We start from the raw sequence: 23,343 nt of genomic DNA on the forward strand, positions 1-23,343 counted from the left end.
CGCTTCTGCTGTCTGCCCCTGGTGGAGGAGGCTGGTCCAAGAGACTTGTGCTGGCTTCCTGGTGGGAGGGACTGGTTCCTGCCCATTGGTGGAGGGACAGGTTCCTGCCCATTGGTGGGTGGAGCTGGGTCTTGTCCCTTGGGTGGGCAGGGCTATGTCAGGGGGTGTGTTTAGTAGGCAGTTGTGTGGTCAGGAAGCCTTTAAGCGGCCTCTGTGCTGATGGGTGGGGCTGTGTTCCCACTCGGTTGGTTGGTGTGAGGCGACCCAGCACTGGAGCCTATAGGCTGTTGGGTGGGGCCAGGTCTTAGTGAAAAAATGGCAGCCTCTGGGAGGGCTCATGTCAGAGTACTCACAAGAACTACCACTGCCAGTGTCTTTGTCCCTGCAGTGAGCTACAGCTTCCCCCTTCCTATGCAGGCAACCCTCCAATACCAGCAATTAGGTCTGGCCTAGCCTCTTATGAGGTCACTGCTTTCTTCCCCTGGGTCCTGGTGCACACAAGACCTTGCATTCACCCTCCAAGGATGGAGTTTCTGTTTCCTCTAGTCCTGTGGAATTCCTGTGGATCAAACCCCACTGGCCTTCAAAGGCAGATTCTGTGGGGCCTCCTCCTCCCATTGCCAGATCCCCAGGCTGGGGAGCCTGATGTGGGGCTCAGAACTTTCACTCCTATGGGAGCACTTCTGTGATATAATTTTCCAGTTTGTGGTTCTCCCACTTGGCCAGTATGGGATTTGGTTTTACTGCAGTCGCACCCCTCATACTGTCTCATTGTGGGTTCTTCTTTTGTCTTTGGATGTAGGATATCTTTTTTGGTAGGTTCCAGGATTTTTTTGTCGATGATTGTCCAGCAGTTCAGTTGTGATTTTGGTGTTTTCATAAGAAGAGGTGAGCTCACATCCTTCTACTCTGCCATCTTGTCTCCACCTCCCCTCTCTGGAGGCTTTTTTAATTCGACTTTTTTATTGAAAATACACATAACACAAAAGTTACCATCTTAACCATTTTTACGTGTACAGTTCAGTGGCATTAACTACATTCATACAGTTGTGCAAGCATCACCATTATCCATCTCTAGAACTCTCTTTTTCTTGCAAAACAGAAACTCATTCTCTCCTCCCCTCAGCCCCTGGCAACCACCTTTCTTTAGTACTTTCTGTCCCTGTGAATTTGACTACCATAGGTAGTCATATAAATGGAGTCATAACAGTATTTGTCTTTTTGTGACTGGCTTATTTTACTTAGCATGGTGTCCTCAAGGTTTATCCATGTTGTAGCATGTGTTAGACTTTCCTTCCTTTTTAAGACTGTGTTAATAGTCCATTCTATGTATATACCACATTTTGTTTATCCATTCATCTGTCATTGGACACTTGGGTTGTTTCCACCTTTTAGTTTTTATGAGTAATGCCACTATGAACATGGGTGTACATATATCTCTTTGAGACCCTGCTTTAAATTCTTTTGGGGTATATACCCAGAAGTGGAATTGCTGGATCACATGATAATTCTATTTTTAATTTCTTGGGGAACCACCCTATTGTTTTCTACAGCAGCTGTACCATTTTACATTCCTACTAACAGTACACAAGGGTTCCAATTTCTCCACCTCCTCACAAATACTTGTTATTTTCTGGTGTTTTGGTAGTAACCACCCATATGGGTGTGAGGTGATATTTCATTATGGTTTTGATTCAGGAGACTATTTACAGCTTTTCTTAGGTTATCATTTTTTCTCTGATTATAAAAGAAACAGATAATTTTATTTGTAAACTGTGTAAAATATGAAACGTATAATAGACATCATCTTTTCAGAAATAATTATTGTCAACCCTTGAGGTCAGTTAAACTTTCTTGCTCTGTCTCATGCAATGTGTGTTCTCTCTATACTATTTTTTTTTTTAACATGGTAGATGTGAAACTGTCTGTACAGAATTTTATTCTACCTTTTTTCACTTAATCTCGTGTCATGAGTAGTTTTCCACTTTATTAAAAGTTTGCCACCATGCAATTGTATCTAGTACATACACTTTTCATGCAAAATGCTGAAAACTCTCATTCAGGGGTTTTACAAGCCATACGGGCAGGGACGTTGGCAGGCCACTTGCCTGATAAGAGCATGTAGTTGAGGCAGCTCCAGTTCTGTTGTGGTGGGCCTGGCAGACTTGCTTTCTGTAGACAGTGACCCTCAGCCTTTTAGGAATAGCTGACTCTTATTATAGGTTCAGCACTGTACTGAGTGCTTTGCATATATTAACTCACTTAATCCTTACAACAACTCTATGAGGAAATGCTCTTCTTATTCCTGCTTTACAAATGAGGAGGCTAAAACTTGAGAGACTACACACCACCCAAGCACTTGCAGGTAGTGGGGGGCAGGGCTGGGATGGAAGCCCAACGTCTTACCATGCAGACCCTTGATTTAGCTGGGTCCTCTAAGGTTTTCTACTGTGGAGGAGAGGATACGGCTTGTCATTGCACCTCCCCACCAAAACTGCAACAATCTAAACAGTCCAGTTTTGTCACATCCTCTTAACATACCAGGAAAATTGCTGATAAGTTTTCTCAATGTGCTTCCTGATCTTTGCTTTATGCAAGACCAGCTATGTCTTCAAGAACGTCTGTTACCCCTGCACAGGAACAAGTGGATATTGGGAGTTTGGCACCTCTACAGACCTTCCTTTTAAGCTGCTGCCAACTTGTATATCCTGCGGGTGACGTTTGGGAACAGTCGTGAGGTTAGGCTCTGACGGATTGCCCTCCAAAAGCTCAGGGGTGAGACTTGGTTTCTGATTGTGCAGCTGTCTGATTTGACGTCGGGTCCCAAGGCTTCTACTGCCTTTTTCCTCCCGAGCAGCTCACTCGGGGGCTGATGGAGGGATTCGTCTCCAGGCCACAGCGCCGGGGATGGAGCAGAAGCAACTGCCTGCTGAGTCTACAAGCTGCAGCCGTGAGCAGAAAATAAGGGATGGGCATGAGGTAACTTTCACTGTCTTGCCTCTGCCCTTAGGATGTGGGGCAATCACATCGGTGATGAAGGAGCAAAGGCCTTTGCAGAGGCTCTGAGGAACCACCCCAGCCTGACCAACCTGAGGTAACTGCTGCATTCTGAGACCTGCTGTCTTCAGGGCCAACCTGGTCACTCCGTATTCCTCTTGTTTTACCAGGGGAGGAGCCAAGGGGAAGAGGGTGGCTGGCATTCCTAACAGGGAAGGTATGTGTGTGTGTGGTTTTTCTTTTTCTTTTTAAAAACGTTTTTATTGACATAGAAGAGGCATACAGTAAAGTATATCATGCTCGAGTTTTCAGCTGCCTGCCATGCCATGCACACACCAGTCAGATCACGTAGACGTTGCCAGCCCCTCGGCGGTCTCCCTGTGCCCCTTGGAGTGTGGGGAGGAATTCTTCAGTCCAGATAAAACCGAGAGGCACTGGGCAGCAGATTCCTGCCCCTTCCTTATTCTCAGGATGGTGCTGAGCATCTTCCCCTCTGTAAACAGGCTTGGTCCGCCCCGGCCCCCTTTTAGGCCTCTGGCCGAATCTCTGAGACTCGGGTGTCTCCCGGTTGCCTGTGTCCTTCCTGTCACTGACAGAGAGTCTAACATGGTGGGGGCAGTAGCAGAGTTCCTTCCTTAAGAGAACAGAGGAAACTTCTCCTGACCTCACTGACAGGTGCCTGTAAGATGTCAGCCTCCAAAGCAGAGCTCGCCGGGCCTCCTCAGCCCGTGTGACCAGGTCTTGCCCATGTTCTGTGGCCCATCTGGCCTCTCCTCGAGCAGTCTGGTGACTGTCCTCGTCCTGGGCTCCGGAGCAACAGAGCCTGCGTGGCTGCTGGTGAGGCGGGCACTTCTGCTTCCTGCCTCAAGTCAGCCTGGGCCGGGGCCACCTCCAGGCAGAGTCTTCTCAGCTGAAACCAAAGCCACATGTAGACGTGTTTTTAATAACCTACCCCAAACGTTTTTCTTTCCTAGTCTCGCATTCAACGGCATCTCTACAGAAGGAGGAAAGAGCCTCGCGTGGGCCCTGCAGCGTAATGCGTCTCTGAGAATATTCTGGTAATAACCAAAGTCATTTTAAAAGGTTGGGTCTCAGGAATTTTCCAAGGACTGTACATAGCCTGGAATCTTAACTGAAAGGCTGCCTCTCCATTGAAAAGGCTCTAGGCCTTTCCTCAAAGGAAGGTTTATAATTTAATTTCCTCCTAGAGAAGAAAACAGCTATTCCCAGAAGCAAAACCAAGTACAGAATGGGCAGAATGGTTCCTAGGAGCATGAATTTGAGACCTTAGCCTTCTTTGCCACCCTAGGCCTCAGGAAAACCAGAAGGCGAGCCATTCTAACTGTCAGGATATCTCGGAATACCCTCAGATATGCCTTGAGGGGTCCAAGTTTCATGCACTTGTCTCAAAATTTTCTCCCTCCTTCCTTTTAAGCTGCCTTCCTCCCCATGCGGTCTCATTCTTTCCCAAGTAGTCACATTAGGATTTGGCCTTCATGCTCCAGCTCACCTGTCCCGGGAAGTCCACAGTCCTCACTTCCTCTCTGCGCTCCAGAGCCACGGATTAAGTGTCTGTTACCATCTGAAAGTGCTTTTTTATGTTGGTTGTTCCTTTTTTTTGGTTATTTACCCTATTTTTATTTTATTTACTTCCCTGTATCATAAATTGTTTCTGGGTGAGGAAGTTATATTACAAGTCTCTGTATCCTCCTCATGAGATATTGGCTAAATTAGTTAATGAAGGTGTCACCATTATGAGAATTCTGATACTAGACCTGCTGGCCAGTAAGTGCACTTCCTTTTCCCCTCAAAAAAATCTTTTAAAAGATTTTGGAAAGTAATACATGCTTTTTTGGAAAAACTGTAAGACACTGAAGTCTGGAAAGTAGGAAGTGAAAGTACCTCCTCCCTCATGTTTTCTAAATATAATCTTTTATTTCTAGCATTTGAATGTATATTCAAATAAATATCCCTTTTCTTACAAAATTGAATAGCATTTGGCAAGTGGCTTTAAAAACTATGTTGACCATATTTTACATGTCCTTTTATGTCAATAGGGTTTCTCAATCTCAACACTTTGACATTTTGGTCCAAATAATTCTTTTTTTGTTAAGAGGCTGTCCTGTACATTGTAAGACCTTTAGCAGAATCCCTGGCCTCTACCCATTAGATAGCAGTAGTAACCTCTAACTGTGACAATCAAAATTGTCTCCAGACATTGGCAAGTGTGCCCTGGAGGGGAACTGGCCCAGGCTGAGAACCACAGCTCTAGGTGGGTAATAATGTCAATCCCCAGCATCTCTTGAGTCCTGACCGTGTGTCGTGCGTTGTTCTCAGCCTTTTCCATGTAGTAACTCATTCTCACGACCATGCTATGAGGGCTGTCCCATTACTGTTCACATTTACTGGTGAACAGATGAACAGAAAACTCAGGTCCAGAGAAGTTTAACCACCTGGTGCGGTTGCCCTGCTAGTAAGCAATTCCCAGCCGGCATGCCTAACTCAGAGCATCTTAAGCCCCATGCTCTCCTACCTCTTTCTTCATCCTACCTGATTCTCTCTGAAGGATGCACAGCATCCCTTAAATGTACACTCACAATTTATTTTGCCAATTGCCTCTACTGATACTGAAATTTGTTCACATCTTACATTATGACTGAAAAGACTGCAGTCAATACTGCATGCACATAACCTGTGTGTAATGTCTGCACACCGTAGGATCAATTTCTAGAAGTCTAACTGTTGGCCCAAAGTGAAACACATTTAAAATTTGGATAGACACTACCAAATTGCCCTTCAAGGGATGATTTTTTTTTAATGTTCTATTCCATTCTCCTTCCTTTTTTATTCTTTCATCCACTGGCACAACAGGGTCCAGTCCTCTTTATAACCTGGACCTTCTAGCCCTCTGTGCTTTATCCAGACCACTTCTCGTTTTCAAGAACAATTGAGAGACTTCCTGAACTTTCAGTCACACAACTTGGGTCCTTCACAACTGGCCTCAGAGCAAAGTGATGAACACATTTTAACGCGTTGTTGGTAGGCTTTCCTAGGTCTTCATCTGACTGAGTTCAGTAACACGCTGTCCATGGTGTTCACGGGATCTTAAGGGGGGGAGGGACCCAAGGAAGCGGCGTTGGCCCCTCACTTTCTGTGGACCCCAGCCTGTTGTGAGATCTGAGGGCTCAGCAAGGGTGGGGAGGGAGTACGGGCTCCCCCACAGCAGCAGGGCTAAGAAGTAGGAGCTTGGGCGAAGGATTTGCACTAGAAATGAACCTCTGTTTATTGTCTGTGGGACTCAGAGGCTGGGCTTGGAGCCTGGCTGTTTGCTGGGTTCTCAGCAAGTGGTTAGTTGGCAGCATAAGCTGGAGATGCCTGGGCTGGGATCCCGCTTCCGTGCACTCAGTGCAGAATGGGTGCCCTGTAGGGCTGCCCTAGCCAACACCTCCTTTCTTTTCCAGGCTAACCAAAAATGAACTTGATGACGAAGGGGCAGAGAGCTTGGCAGAGATGTTGAAAGTCAACCAGACATTGAAACATTTATGGTAATTCAGATTTCAACACTGTGCTTTTTTAAAAAAATTCTTTTGAGATAAAATTCATATTCCATAAAAATCACTCTTTTGAAGTGTACAATTTAGTGGTTTTTAGCATATTTATAAGTTGCACAACTATCACCACTATCTAATTCTAGAACATTTTACCTACCCACCTCCCCTACCCCCCAGAAACCTATACGTATTAAGTAATCACTCCTCATCCTTCTCCTCCCTTAGTCCCCGGCATCTATAATCTATTTTCAGTTTCTATGGATTTGCCTGTTCTGGGCATTTCATAGAAATGCAGTCATACAATATATGACCTTTTGCTTCTATGTTCTTTCACTAGCATAAGTTTTCAAGGCTCGTCTACATTATAGCATGTATCAGTACTCCATTGCCTTTTATGGCTGGATGATATTCTGTTGTATGGACAGTCCCTGTTTTGTTTGTCCATTCATCAGATGGTGGACATTTGGGTTCTCTACTTTATGACTATTGTGAATAACGCTACTATGAACATTCATGCACATGTTTGTGTATGAACATATGTTTTCATTTCTCTTGAGTATATACTTAGGAATAGAATTGCTGGGTCATATGGTCACTCTGTGTTACATGCCAAACTGTTTCCAAAGTGGTCGTACCATTTACATTCCCACCAGTCATGTATGAGGGTCCCCATTTCTCCACGTCCTCACCAACACTTGTTATTGTCCATCTTTTTGGGTCATGCCATCCTAATGGGCGTGAAGTGGTATCTCATCATGGTTTTGATTTGCAGTTCCCTGACCTCACAAGGCTGGGTGTCTTTTCATGTGCATATTGGCCATTTGTGTATCATCTTTGGAGAATTGTCTCCACATCCTTTGTCCATTTGTAAATTGGGTTATGTGCCTTTTTATTGCTGAGTTGTTAGAGTTCTTTATATATTCTGGGTGCTAGACATTTACTAAATACACGATTTGCAAATATTTCCTCTCTTTCTGTGAGGTTTTTCACATTCTTGAGAGTGACCTTTGAAGCACCAAAGTAATTAATTTTGATAAAGTCCAATTTACCTATTTTTTGTTTAGTTGCTTATGCTTTAGGTAGCTTACTAAGAAATCATTGCCTAATCCAAGGTCACAAAGATTTCCTTTAAATGTTATAGCTTTGCTCTTACACTTAGGTCTTTGATCCATTTGGAGTTTGATTTCTGTGTATGGTATGAGGTGTAGGGGTCCAGCTTCATTTTATTGCATGCAGATATCCAGTTGTCCAAGCACCACGTGTTGAAAAGTCTTTCCATTTTGAATGGCTCTGACACTTTTGACCATAAATGTGTGCGTTTATTTCTGGACCGTCTATTCTAGTTTATTGAGCCATATGTTTATCCTTATGCCAGGACCACACTGTCCTGATTCTTGTAACTTTGTAATAAGTTTTGAAACCAGGAAATGTGAGTCTTCCAACTTTGTTCTTCTTTCTCAGTATTGTTTTGACTATTCTAGGTCCCTTGCATTTCCATGTGAATTTTAGATCACCACGTCAATTTCTGTAAAAAAAAAAAAACGAAAAAAAAAACCACCCCAGAGTGTGCTACTTTTACATCTGTTTTTTTTCCCTTTTCTTTCTGACCTGTAGACTTTATGTCCTTCCCTAGGTGGCAGGCCAGCCCCACCACAAGAACAGGGCTATTAAGTGAGTCTTAGCTCTTTGTGCAAGCATAGACTACACTGGCCACAGTGAAGGTAGTCAGTGGGCATATGTGCCTGAGCACTGTCAGGCTTTTTACCTCTTCTCCTACCCAGCCTCTTGCCAGGTCTAGGCTTCAGGCAGCTCACCCCACCCCCAGCAAGGCGTAGGTGGTGCCAGTGGTTGCAACCATGGAAAGTGTAATTAGGAAACAGCAGAATTTAACTGAATGCAGAACTCTGTGCCCACTTCCAGGTTCTGTTTTTGCTCCTTTTGCAAAAATGTCCAAGTCACATTGTGGTCATGCTTACCAGAAGGGCATCACTTCTGCCACCAAGCCCGGCCCCAGTCTTTGGGAGATGTGGCCGGAATCACTGGGTCCAGGCTACAGCACAGCCACCTAGTCCTGTGTGCTTGGGCAGGAATGGTGACAAGAGCTCCCTTCCACTGGGCGCCATGGTAGTAATTATGAGAATTACTTCATACACATCCTCCTGTTGAAGCCTCACACACCCAGGGTAGCGGGGCTCTCTTATAGTTATTCCTATTTTATAGATCAGGCAACTGAGGAACAGCTTAAGTTTATTTCTTCAAGGAGCTGTAGCTGAGAAGTGGGGAGTGGGTGTGTTATATGAGAACAGCTTTTAACTCCTATGCTATCTGCCTCCTTAAGGGATTGGCTTAATTTCTATAATCTCATTAGTCATGGTAATATAGGCCCTTATCTTCCTGGCACATAGCTGCCTTCTTGGATCAGTGCCCAGAATTTCTAAAGGTCAAGTTCAGTAGTAGCCTTATGCTCCAAACAGCCGGGGGTGAGGAGTGAAGTGATGAAGTGTAGACATCTCACTGACTTGTGCTGCATTTCTCTCCTGGGTGGGTTGGAAGCATAGCTTCCCAGGGGAGCAGTTCGGGAACTGCCCAGGCTTCCCAGCTGTATCTGAAACCTTTGTTTCATTTGAATCACTGCTACCCACCATAATGGGGTGTACTCTTAGAGGCCCCCTTATTGATGCTTTTTCACTGGGATCCATGAGTAGCATCAGAACTGTTCCTCCTCCCCACCTCTCAGATGTTGGAGAGGACGGGTTACCATCTTGGAAGCCTTTGTTTCCCCCAAAGAAGAGAATGGCCAGCTCTTTAAAAAATCCTTAACTTGAAAAACTGCCTTGGCTTTCTCCAGCCAGCTGGAAGGAGACATCAGACTGCCTGTTCCCCAGATACGTTCCTTAGAGTGTGCTGTTCAGACTGGTAGTCTCCAAACATTTTTGATTGGGCACCTCTGCAGTGACAAATGTGAGCACACACGCACACATATGGTCATATATTAAACTCCCTGTATGAACATACAGATACATTATGCTCACTATAAAAATATACAGAGCAGTTAAACATTTAAAAAAATCTTATTGACGTATAGTTGATTTACAGTGTTGTTTGATTTCTGATATACAGGAACGTGACTCAGTTATACACATATATTCTTTTTCATATTCCTTTCCATTATGCCTTATCACAGGATATTGAAAAATAGTTCCCTGTGCTATACAGTAGGCCCTTGTTGTTTATCCATCCTATATATAATAATTTGCATCTGTTAATCCCAAACTCTCAAACCTTCCCTCCCCCACCCCCCTCAGCAACCACAAATCTGTTCTCTATATTTGTGAGTCTGTTTTTGTTTCATAGATATGTGGAATCTAAAATATGACACAAATGAACATAAGAGTGATATCCTATGGTATTTGTATTTCTCTCCTTTTTTAATTTATTGGCTGCATTGGCTCTTCATTGCTGTGTGCGGGCTTTCTCTAGTGGTGAGCGGGGGCTACTCTTTTTTTTTTTTAATTTATTTATTTATTATTTTTGGGAGGTACACCAAGTTCAATCATCTGTTTTTATACACATATCCCCGTATTCCCTCCCTCCCTCGACTCCCCTCCCACCCTCCCTCGAGTCTCCCCCACCCTCCCCGTCCCAGTCCTCTAAGGCATCTTCCATCCTCCAGTTGAACTCCCTTTGTTATACAACAGCTTCCCACTGGCTATCTATTTTACAGTTGGTACTATATATATGTCTGTGCTACTCTCTCGCTTCGTCTCAGCTTCCCCTTCACCCCGTGCCGAGCGGGGGCTACTCTTCATTGTAGTGTGGTGGCTTCTCTTGTTGCAGAGCACGGGCTCTAGGCACGTGGGCTTCAGTAGTTGTGGCACATGGGCTTAGTTGCCCCAGCGGCATGTGGGATCTTCCCAGACCAGGGACTGAACTTGTGTACCCTGCACTGGCAGGTGGATTCTTAACCACTGCACCACCAGGGAAGTCCCCGTCTTTCTCTTTCTGACTTAATTTGCTTAGTATGATAATCTCTAGGTCCATCCATGTTGTTGCAAATAACATTGTTTCATTCTCTTTTATGGCTGAGTGATATTCCATTGTATGTATGTGTGTGTGTGTGTATCTTCTTTATTCATCTGTTGATAGACATTTGGGTTGTTTCCGTATCTTGGCTTTTGTAAATAATGCTTCTATGAAAGTAGGGTTGCATGTATCTTTTCATACTATAGTTTTGCCTGGGTATATACCCAGGAGTAGAATTGCAGGATCATATGGTAACTCTATTTTTAGTTTTTTAAGGAACTTCCATACTGTTCTCCACAGTGGTTGCACCAATTTACCTTCCCACCAATAGTGTAGGAGGGTCCCTTTTTCTCCACACCCTCTCCAGCATTTATTATTTGTAGACTTTTTAATGATGGCCATTCTGGCTGGTGTGAGGTGGCACCTCATTGTTTTAATTTGCGTTTCTTTAATAATTAGCGATGTTGACCATCTGTATGTCTTCTTTGGAGAAATATCTATTTAGGTCTTCTGCCCATCAGAAAAGTTGAACATTTTAAAGCATGTCCTTTATTCTCGTGGATCTGATCTAGACAGTCATAGCCAGATTGAAAGTTAAGTGGACTCAGCTCTTCCCCTGTCCCTATCTCTTATCCCAATCATACTCTTCCAACTCCCTAATGAAGTGGCAGATTTAACCCAGTATCACTTGATACAAAAGATATGTTCTTCTTTCAGGCTTATCCAGAACCAGATCACAGCCAAGGGGATTGCCCAGCTGGCAGATGCATTACAGAAGAACACTGGCATAATGGAGATTTGGTGAGGCCAATCCACCACTTGCCATGATAACGAGTTTTTACTCAGCACCATGACTCTGTGCCTTGCGCAATGTAGGGCAATATCCATTTATTTCTCACCTTCCCAATAATCTGTAAAGTAGGTAGTATTGTCTCTCCATTTCACAGATGTAGAAACTGAGGCCCAGACCAAGGTCACACTTAAGAGGAGAAACTGGAATTCAGCCCAGGCTATGACTCCATAGTTGGGGCTTTCCTCCCCAGCCCAGCCCTGCTGTCCTGCCTACTGTCCTGGGTTGCATGGGGCAGACAGACTGGCAAAGGGATATCCACTGAAAGTTAATCACTGTGGAACTCATCAGCGATGAGAGATGGCCATGCTGGCCCGCAGTTCGAAGCATGTTCTTTTCCTTCTCCGAGCTTCCAGGCTGTGTTTGAGCTGACTCTACTCTTTTTTGACTTCCTGTTTCTGTTCTGAGGGCTCACTTATGCTAGTGGAGGGAAAGCACGTGGTCTGCTTTACTGCAATGTTGAGTCCCATTGCATTTCCTGTGTCTCCTATGGGACACATAGAGCCCCGAGGTGGGACTGGGCCTGTGGCATACGCGGGGGTGGGGGAGTGTGTGTGTCCCATTGGTGACAACGGTTACAGCTACTGGGTTAAGTGCTAGGGAAACAGCAGTTAACTGGACAGAAAGGGCCCTGCCTGCTTCAGAGTCCTGATGTAACTGAGCTGAGAACAGAGGGCCCCGTGTCTCTGAATCCAGACCCCCCACGTGCTCTGGAATTTGCTGTCGACCCCAGGCCTGGCCTGAGAGCCCAGCAGAGGGTGGGGCTCAGACCTGCATGAAGAGCCCTGGCACGCAGCCAGGTGCCCCTCGAGGACAGAGGCCGCGGGACTCATGCTCCCGCAGCCGTGGGCCCTGAGAGCCACAGGGCAGCCTCACTGTGGGCCAGACCCTCAGCGTAGGGGGTAGTTACTTATTAACTACGGTACTTTCTTCATGACTGGAGAGAAGAATTCCACAGCCAAAAAAAATAGATCAAGGTACAGCGAGCTCCCTGACCTTGGCTCCTAGAACAGTGTTTTTTAAACTTTGCTTTTAGAACTCCATAGTGGATCATAAAATTGGTTTGGTGGGTTGCAACCAGCATTACTTAAAAAATGAAACGGAACAGAATCCCAGGACGCTCCGTGCATAGTATGAACTATTATTTCATAATCTCACTGCAGAGGTGGGTGTGTGTGTATGTGCAGATGCTGGTTCACAATGTAAGATGTTCTTAATTGGGGTCACACACACACAAAAATTTGAAAAAACTGTCCTAGAGAAGAGAGCCCAGCTCCACGCAGGGGCTGTAGTGTGTGCACCTTCGAGGCTGAGCCTGCTTCTCAGCCCAGAAGGCACTGGAGAGCCAATGGGATTTTAGTTCACATTAATCTCCAACTACCCTCAGCCTATGATCCTTTCCTAGAACCACCCCATTTCCTGCTGACTCTGACAGAAGGCAGAGGAGGAGAGGCCAGGCTGCAGGACAGTCTGTGGACCACTGCTTGCTTCCAGTCTTCTCAGTGACTGTGTAGGACAGTTGTAAAGATATGCAGCTGCTTTAATTCTGTCAAGCTTGAAATGGGCCTCTGTCACCTACCAAAGACCACTGTTCCTACACAAAGAACTATCTGTATAGGACCAGGTGCCAATCTTCATGGCATGCTATTTCAAGGCATGTCCAGAGCTGCCACGCCAGGCAGCAGGGCTGGGGTGGAGGTAGCAGCTCTGCCTGGGGCCACAGTGGCACAGGTGACCTTGGACTTATTATCTGTACTGACATTTATTTCTGCCTTGTCCCTGTCCAAAAAGAACTTGAGGTTTGGAGTCCCTCAGTGAGTTCTGTCTTCAGAGACAGAAGTTAGCAGTGGTCAGTGACTTGGGATTGTAAATTATAGCATTTATCACACTCCATTGTGATAGCTTCCTGTGAGGCTGTCTCCTCCAGACTGTGAGCTCCTGGAGGGTAGGGCCTGTGTCGTGGTCACTGCTGAGGCCCCAGGGAAAGCACTGCATCTTCATTCATTGAACAACAAAGTGCTTGAGTACCAGGTGCTGTGCCGGTACCGAGAACCCAGTGGTGAACAAAATGGACCTGCCCTCGGGGGTTTACCATCTAGTGAGGAAGAAACACAGTTAAGAAAAAAAATCATTCAAGTAATTATTTAATTACAATCATGATGAGTGCTGGAAAGGGGAGAGCTAAGAAGGGAACCTAATACAGATGAGGTTTTGGGGAAGGTCTCCCTAAGGAAGTGGTATTTAAACTGAGCCATGAAGGATGAATAAGAGTTCGTCTGCTGAGGTGGGAGGGAAAGTGTTCCAGGTGGCGGAACAGCACGTGCAAAGGCTTTGAGGCAGGAAAAAACATGGTGCCCTTGAAGAACAACAGCAAGAAGCTGATGTGCCCTGTGGTTCAGACAATGTGGAAGAGGGGGCAACAGGAGGCAAAGGAGATGAGCGGACACTAGACCATAAAATACCTGTGGGTCACGTTACATACTTTGGTCTTTATCCTAAAAGCAGTGGAAAGTCATTGAAGAGTTTGAAGCAAAGAGGGATGTGATCAGATCTGCACTGTAAAAGACCACTTTGGCTCCTCTAGGAAAGGGGATTGGAGGAGGTCAGAGGCCATGTAAAGGGACAGTCAGCAGGACATTACAGTGAGTCAGAGAAGAGGTAAAGTGTGCTCAGACCAGGATGGTGGTGGTGAACATATGCAGAGGTTCCAGGGAGCCATTCTAGGGATATTTAAGAATTAAACAGAACTTTGTGATAGACAGAATATGAAGATGAGGATGAAGGTGTCAAGGTTGACCCCCAGGTTACTAACTTGCACAACTGGATGAAGAGGAATACCATTCACGGAGCTAGGGAACCCTGAGGAGATGTACCCACTTTGAGGTACCTGGGAGATGTCCAAATGAAGAAGTCAAGTAGGTAAGAGGCTCCAGAATGAAGAGGTCTGGTCCAGGTCACAGACATATTGGATGAGGCCAGGGATAGATGAGGTTCTTCTGAGGATGAGGGCTGGGCCCCAAGCCTGGAGGAAATCTGTTATTTAGCGGTCACATGGAGGAGAATATAAAAAAGGAGACCGAGATGGAGTGACCAGATGTAGGAAAGAAACCAGAGAGCATAATACCAAGCCAAGGGAAGGTAGCGTTTCAAGGAGGAGGGAGAGGGCAGGACAGCCAAATGCCGGTGAAGGTCACGAAAGACAAGGCCTGAAAAATGTCATTTAAATTCAGGTTTATAGAGGCTATTGGTGACCTGGGTGAGTCCATAGAATGTTGGTAGCTGGAAAGGATTAATATTAAACAAGCCATCAAGATGGCAGAGTACGAGGATGTGGAGCTCACCTCCCCCATAAACATCTACATGTGGAACAAGTCTCATGGAAAACTAACTGGAAAGTGGCAGGAGAACGCCTATACAACCAGGGCTGCAAGAGAGATTCCCATGTAATCAGGTAGGACGGGGAAAAAAAGGATCAGGTCAGGACAGTGCCTGTGGGAGGGGACTAAGGAAAAGGAAGACCACACAGGTGGATACTCACCCTGGAGAGTGTGTGGACTGAGCCACAGACTGGGCATCCCAGTCCTGGGGTTCTGCAAGGAGGAGACAAACCCCCTTGGCTGCGTGGAGAACTGGTAGGACAGACAGAAAGGCTGGAGAAGCCTAGATTCCACTTGTGAGGAATGTGTGGGTGCCTGCTTGCCACCAGACAGGGCGAAGCAAGGTCTGCCCTAGCAGCTGCCACCTTGCCATGCTCCCCAATCCAAGCTGAGCAAACACCGCCAGCCCCACTCACGCCACACCACAGCTTGGCACTAGATCTAGGGCAGCCACGTCCTGTGAGGAGATTCAATCTTGGGATGCAGAGGTGGCCCAGGAGCCTAGGGGTGGCCCAGGTAGGGCAATGGCGGCCATTGTTAGTACTTACTAGAACAGCACGACAGAAGCAGCCCAGACGTCGGATGGCTTCACAGGTGCTTCAAGTTCTGGAGCCATAACGCCATGACCCCCAGTGCTAGCCAAGCAAATGCTCCAGCCCCATGCACTCTACACCACAACCTTGCACTAGATCTGGGATGACCACAGTGGGGAAAACATACAACCTTGGGCTGCATCTAAGAGCTGCAGATGCCTACACAGGCAGCGCACTGGACCTCTGTTAAGTGCACAAGCCCCAGTGCAGGGAAAAGGAAGAACATACAGGAAATTCACTCCAGCAACTTAGGAGCAGCCCCTGTGGCTTGTGTGATGGCCACTGAGCAGAAAGGAAGTCCCACATCACACCCTGTGCAGGCTCTAGCTCTTTCAGTTATAGCTACAACCCCATCGAGGTGTCAGTGGCCAGCACACCCTGAAGAAGACATGGCTGGCATCCACATCAAATCCAGTCCTCATACCAAAGACACTGGGTACACACAGTCTACATAGGGACTAGATAAAAACACCCCTTCAAGACCACAGTAGATAACTGTTTCACCTAAATTCACTGAGATAAAGTTAAGTAAAATGAAAAAGCAGAGGAACTACTCCCAATTGAAAGAGCAAGAGAAACCCCCTGAAAGAGTAATGAAACAGAGGTAATCAGTCTACCAGACAATGAGTTAAAAAAAAAAGTTGGTAATAAAAATGCTAACTGAATGAAGAAAGAATTGATCTAAGCACAGATCATTAAAAAGACCCAATCAAAAACAATATCTGAGATAAAAAGTACTCTAAAAGCAATGAATAGCAGACTAAATGACACAGAAGAACACATAAATTATCTGGAAGATTAAATAATGGAAATTATCCAATCAGTACAGTGGACAGAAAATGAGAAAAAAAAAAGCAACATATGAGATCTGTGGGATAATATGAAATGTACTAACATCTGCACTATAGGAGTGCCAGAAGAAGAGAAAAGGGAATCAAAATGTATTTGAAGAAATTATGGCTGAAAACTTCCCAACCTAAAGAAGGAAACAAATATCCCGGTACAGGAAGCACAGAGGGTCCAAACAAGATGAACCCAAAAAGACCCACACCAAGACATAGCATAATTAAATGGCAAAAGTTAGAATTCTAAAGGCAGCAAGAGAAAAACAGTCATATACAAGGGAACCCCCATAAGGCTATCAGCTGTTTTCTCTGCAGGAACCTTGTAAGCCAGAAGGAGTGGCATGATATAGTCAAAGTCCTGAAAGGGAAAAACCTACAACCTAGGATACTCAACCCAGCAAGATTATCATTCAGAATATAAAGAGAGAAGAATTTCTCAGACAAGCAAAAAACTAAAAGAATTCAGCAATACTAAACTCACCCTAAAAGAAATGCTGAAGAGTCTTCTCTAAATGGAAAAGAAGAATCTATAGGAAACGGAAAACACCAACAGGAAAGACAAATATTGAGGATTGACAATCACTTAAACCAGTATGTGGATTAAAAAAAAAAAAATTGGAATTCAGTAATGACATTCTGTCATGTCAAACTGAACATAAATTTGTACTGTACAGTCCTCATATACTATATACAGTATGCAATATATGTATTATATGTTAATAAAACCATCAGAATATTTTAAAAAATTGTAAAAGCAACTATACAACAAACAGTAAAGGGATAAGCAGGGAGATATAAAAATATGACATCAGGAATAAAAGAAATCTTTTAGAATGTGTTTGAATTTAAATGATTATCAGTTTAAAGCAAGTAGATACATGAACTCCATGGTAACCACAAATCAAAAGCCTACAACAGATTCAGAAAAAAAAAAGAAAAGAACTCAAGCATACTACAAAGAAATCAAACCACAATGGGAGAGAGAAAAAGAAGAAATGAACAAAGAAGTACAGAAACAACTGAAAAACAAGGAATAAAATGGCAATAAGTACATACCTATCAATAATTACCTTAAATATCAATGGACTAGATGCTCTCATCAAAAGACATGGGGTGGCTTATTGGATAAAAAAGCAAGACCCTTCAATATGCTGCCTACAAGAGACTCAGGGCAAAAGTCATGTACAGAGTGAAAGTGGGGATGGAAAAAGACTTCATGCAAATGGAAATGGCAAGAAAGCAGGGGGAGCAATAATCATATCAGACAAAATAGACTAAAGGCTATAACAAAAGACAAAGGAGGGCATTACATAATGATAAAGGATCTACAAGAAGAGGATATCGCACTCATTAACATATGCACCCAATACAGGAGCACCTAAATACATAAAGCAAATACTAACAGACATAAAAGGAGAAATTGACAATAATACAATAGTAGTGGGGTACTTTAACACCCTACTTTAAACAATGGATAGATCGTCCAGACAGAAAATAAGGCAGTAGAGGTCCTAAATGACACAGTAGACCAGTTGGCCTTAATATCTATAGGACACTACAGCCAAAAAAAGCAGAATACGTTCTTTTTAAGTGCCAGTGGCCCATTCTCCAGGATAGATCACATACTACATCACAAAACAAGCCTCAGCAAACTTAAGAGGATAGTAATTATATCAAGCATTTCCCCTGATCACAATAGTATGAAACTAGAAATCGGCTACAGAAAGAAAAGTGGGAGAACAACAAACGTGGAGACTAAACAATATGCTACTAAAAAACCAATGGGTCAGTGATGAAATGAAAGAGGAAATCAGAAAATACCTCAAGACAAATTGAAAACAAAAACACATTTTCCCAAAATCTGTGGGATGCAGCAAAAGCAGTTCTAAGAGGGAAGGTCATAGCAGTACAGACCTTCCTCAGAGAATCAGAAAAATCTCAAATAATCTAACACACCACTTAAGAGAATCAGAAAAAGATCAAAGCCCAAAGTCAGCATAAGGAAGGAAATAATAAAGACTGGAGAGGAAATAGAGATCAAAAAAAACAGTAGAAAAGATCAATGAAACCAAGAGCTGGTTTTTTGAAAAGTTGATAAACCTTTAGCCAGGCTCACCATGAAGAAAAGAGAGAGGACCCAAATAAGCAAAATAAGAAATGAAAGGAGAAATAACTGATACCAGAGATACAAAAAATCCTAAGAGAATACTATGAACATTTGTATGCTAACAAGTTGGACAATGTAGAAGAAATGGACAAATTTCTAGAAACGTATAGCCTACCAAGACTGAGTCAAGGAGAAACAGGCAATTTGAACAGACTGATCACTAGAACTGAAAGTTTTTGTTTTTATTACAGATTCAAAGACAAAACAAAAGCTCCTAGCAAACAAAAGTCCAGGACCAGATAGCTTCACAGGGGAATTCTACCAAACATATAAGGAACTTATACCTGTCCTTCTGAAACTATTTCAAAAAAATTGAAGAGGAGAGAACACTCCCAAATTCATTCTAGGAGGCCACTGTTACCCTGATATCAAAACCAGACAACAGTACAAAAAAGAAAATTACAGGCCAATATTTTTTGATATAAATGCAAAAATCCTCAACAAAATATTAGCAAACTGAATCCAACAATACATAAAAAGGATCATACACCATGATCAAATTGACTTTATTTCTGGGACACAAGGATGGGTCAGCATACACAAATCAATCAGTGATACACCACATTAACAAAAGGAAAGACAAAAACCATATGATCATCTCAATAGACACAGGAAAAGCATTAGACAAGATTCAACATCCATTCATGATTAAAAACTCTCATCAAAGTGGGCATAGAGGGAATATATTTCAATTGTAATAAAGGTCATTTATGACAAACCCACAGCCAATATAATACTCAGTGGTGAAAAGCTGAAAGCCTTTCTGCTAAATTCAGGAACAAGACAAGGATGTCCACTCTCACCACTTCTATTTAAAATAGTATTGGAAGTCCTAGCCTCATCAATCAGACAAGAAATAAAAGGTATCCAAATTGAAAGCAAAGAGGTAAAATTTCCACTATTTGCAGATGACTTGATACTATATAGAGAACCCTGAAGTCTCCACCCAAAAACTATTAGAACTGATAGATGAATTCAGCAAGACTGAGTATACAAGACTAATATATAGAAATCGGTTGTGTTTATATAATACTAATAATGAAATATCAGAAAGAGAAAGTTAAAAAAAAATCCTATTTAAAATCACATCAAAAAAATAGTAAAATACCTACGAATAAACTTAGCCAAGGAGATGAAAGACCTATACTCTGAAAATTATAGAACATTAATGACAGAAATTGAAGATGATTCAAAGAAATGGAAAGATATCGCATGTTCTTGGATTGGAAGGATAAATATTATTAAAATGGCCACACTACCCAATGCAATCTACAGCTTTAATGCAATCCCTATAAAAATATCCATGATATTTTTCACAGAACTAGAACAAATAATCCTAAAATTTATATGGAACCCTGAATTGCCAAAGCAATCCTTAGAAAAAAAACAAATTTGGAGGTATGACCCTCACAGACTTCAGACTATACTGCAAAGCTACAGTAATCAAAACAGCATGGTATCAGCACAAAAACAGACACAAAGATCAATGGAACAGAATAGAGAGCCCAGAAATAAACCCATGCACCTATGGTCAATTAATCTACAACAAAGGAGGTAAGACTACATATTATTCCAATAAAGAGCTTAAAAAAAAAGAAAGCTTTTGCACAGCAAAGGAAACCATCGAAAAGATGAATAAACAACCTACAGAATGGGAGAAAATATTTGCAAATGATGCAATCAACAAAGGGTCACTGTTCAAAATATACAAATAGTTCATACACCTCAACATCAAAAAAACAGCCCAATTAAAAAATGGGTGAAGATCTGGATAGACATTTTGCCAAGAAGACTTACAGATGGCCAACAGGCACATGAAAAGGTGCTCAACACTGCTAATTATTAGAAAATGCAAATCAAAACCAAAATGAGGTATCACTTCACGCTTGTCAGAATGGCTATCATCAAAAAGTCTACAAATAACAAATGCTGGAGAGAATGTAGAAAAAAGGGAACCCTTGTACACTGTTGGTGGGAATGTAAACACTTGTACACTGTTGCTTAAAAAACTAACAATAGAACTACCATATGATCCAGCAATTCCACTCCTGGGTATATATCCAGAAAAAACTAAAACACTAATTTGACAAGATACATGTACCCCAGTGTTCACACCAGCACTATTTACAATAGCCAAGTCATGGAAGCAACCCAAGTGCCCATCAACAGATGACTGGATTAATATGTCACACACATACACAATTAAACATTACTCAGCCATAAAAAAAGAATGAAACACTAGCATTTACAGTAACATGGATGAACCTAGAGAGTATTATGCTGAGTGAAATAAGTCAGAGGAAGAAAGACAAATATATCAGTTATATGTGGAATCTAAAAAATAGTACAAATACTTGTTTATGCAAAACAGAAACAGACTCACAGATATAGAAAATAGGGACTTCCCTGGTGGTCCAGTGGTTAAGACTTTGCCTTCCAATGCAGGGGGTGTAGGTTCGATCCCTGGTAGAGGAGCTTAGTTCCCACATGCCTCACAGCCAAAAAACCAAAACATAAAAAAACAGAAGCAATATTGTAACAAATTCAATAAAGACTTAAAAAAATGGTCCACCTCAAAAAAAAAAAAAAACAAAACAAAAACTTGTGGTTACCAAAGAGGAGAGATACAAATCAGGGGTATGGGATTAACAGATACAAATTATATAAGATAGGCAAACACTAAGAATATCCTCTATAGCACAGGGAATTATACCCATTATCTTGTAATAACCTATAATGGAATATAATCTGCAGAAATACTGAATCGCTGTGCTATACACCTGAAATTAACACAATACTGTAAATCAACTATATTTCAATTTTAAAAAAAGAAAAAACGTGTTTGGCAGATCGTGTTCCTTAATTGCAGGGTTGTGTGAAGCACAAGAGTGTGTTAGGAACACATATTGGGAAGCAGCATACAGCAGGCCCTCACACTTACTTGTGTTCTTTGTTTTTCTCCAACAGCTTAAATGGAAACTTGATAAAGCCAGAGGAGGCCAAAGTCTTTGAAGATGAGAAACGGATTGTCTGTTTCTGAGGGGATGTTTTCCTGTGGGTGGGTCTTAGCCCTGGGGGTGACTCTGTGCAGTCGCCTGTCTTGGATGTCTGAAACATCCAGGGTCTGCTGAGGTGGAACTTCCAGGAGTCCTGCCTTCATGGTGCAAATCAAGCTCTGTGCGGGCACTCTCATTGGGAGAGTCCCTGAGTTGTTGTTACAATTCTGCTGGAAAAGTATGAGCCATTTTAGTGACTGTAAACATACTATGAAGAGAAGATAATGCACAGCCATGATTATTTTAGTTTGAAATTAGAGGAGTGAGACTTTGAGCTCACACACACGCCTGCCCAAAGACCAGGGAGAGTGAGTTGGGCACTGCCATGTTCACTGAAGTGTTGAGGACATGGTGCAGAGTTGGTGCCATGTTTCTTGGGGAAAAGGTGCTCAATGAACAGAAGTGTTTTACCTGAAACGTTCTCTTCCTCCTCAGTACCTCCCCACGTGTTGATATTATTCCCACTTCATAGCTGTAGACACTGAGGGGGGTGCAGTGTGGGGATTCATCCAAGGTTCTGTAGGGACTTCGTGCCAAAGGAAGGACCCACCATGGACTTATTGTCTTAGTCCTGGACTCGCCCGTCTGCCAACAAAGATCACAGGATGCCCTCTTAGCCAGTCTGAGGGACAGAATGATGCCTTCATGATGCTGAGGCTCCACTCAGGGCTTTCGTGGACCAGGCTGACCTCCAGAAGACTGATGCTGTGGGCAGAGGCGCTCTGTCCCAGGAAGAAGAATCAGTGCCGTCCTCCAAAAGGAAAGAAGGCCTGGCTTGCCCATGGAGCCCTGGCATCCAAACAGGAGCTTCTCTCTCTCTTGCCCTTTTGACAAAGGGAAGTCTCTTCCTGCCCCTGAGCAGTTTGAGGGTGACTGAGTTGGATGCAAGACTCAGAGCCGCTGAGAACCTGTCTAGCAAAGCATGTTAGACCCCTGCCTTTGGGGGGGGGGGGAGGGCACGTGGTGGATGCTAAGTGGGGGAAGGGGCGTATTACCAGATAAGTTGTTCTTTTGCCAATTCATTTGTTAGTAAAATACTGAAAACACCCATTATTTCTAATTACTTGAGTCTGGGATTTTAAAAAGAGACTTGACCTGGCAAGCAGGCTGTGACCCCTTCAGAGGCACTTACTGCATCAGGTGGGGTCCCAGGATGACGTACTGTGAGTAGAGCCTGTCAAGGGAAGGCCAGACGCATCCTCAGTGTGATCCCTCTCAGGCCTCTCCACCCACCGAGGGACTGAAAAGAGCAGAGGAAGCATCTGAGGCCTCTCCATCTGAGCTTCTCATCCACACAGATGACTCCTTAGAGGGAATAACTTGAGTCCCGGGTGGCTGGGGCCAGGGTGCGCTGGCACGGCCAGATCTCACAGCCCTCACCACTGTGCCACAATGGGCCCCGGCAGGCCAGCTTTGACGTCCACTACCTTCCTCGGCTGTTCACTGCTGAGTGGAGGACAGAGGTGGGCCTGCACCCACTGGGGCAAGAGGCACCCAGCTGACAGGGGCCAAGCACGAGAGGGGCAGGGGTGAGGGGGCCTCCAACAGTACCTTGGAGTTCTCAGAAGTTCAGCCTGACTTTATACAGCAGCCCATTAGGAAGGGTACAATTCAGGCAGTTAGCCCTGAAAGTTACAGGAAAAATCCTGTACAGTCACTCAGCCACATGGGGGCTGTTCCCCTAAGACACTGCTTTGGGGGTTCCTACCCACCCTGCCGCCACCCCAGATTTGGGTATTTGCCTAATAGTCACCCCCTGAGGCAGCAACTCTCTGCCAGGGAATTTGGGCAGCAGATAAACCCAGAACGCACAAAGGAATGAACGTTGGAAAGCTGAAGGCCAAGGGCGCTTAGAAGACTTCAGACTTGCCGAGTGAGAGAACC

At 43.8% G+C, this 23,343-nt stretch overlaps 1 protein-coding gene across 10 annotated transcripts in view; it reads left to right on the forward strand.

Moving 5' to 3' along the window:
- Positions 1–22,523, forward strand: part of NOD1 (nucleotide binding oligomerization domain containing 1) — an 87,442-nt gene extending 64,919 nt beyond the window's left edge. For 9 of the 10 annotated variants that reach the window (XM_057731417.1, XM_057731425.1, XM_057731416.1 and 6 more), the window contains 5 exons: positions 3,011–3,094; positions 3,972–4,055; positions 6,459–6,542; positions 11,289–11,372; positions 21,371–22,522. In XM_057731417.1, coding sequence (XP_057587400.1) covers positions 3,011–3,094; positions 3,972–4,055; positions 6,459–6,542; positions 11,289–11,372; positions 21,371–21,443 — 409 coding nt within the window. In that variant the 3' untranslated portion in view covers positions 21,444–22,522. Of the gene's footprint in view, positions 1–3,010; positions 3,095–3,971; positions 4,056–6,458; positions 6,543–11,288; positions 11,373–21,370 lie in introns of all 10 variants that reach the window. The other variant, XM_057731426.1, reaches the window with a different exon arrangement.
- The last annotated feature ends 820 nt before the right edge of the window (positions 22,524–23,343 follow it).

Source organism: Hippopotamus amphibius, chromosome 4, assembly GCF_030028045.1.
Source record: "Hippopotamus amphibius kiboko isolate mHipAmp2 chromosome 4, mHipAmp2.hap2, whole genome shotgun sequence".
NCBI lineage: Eukaryota > Metazoa > Chordata > Mammalia > Artiodactyla > Hippopotamidae > Hippopotamus > Hippopotamus amphibius.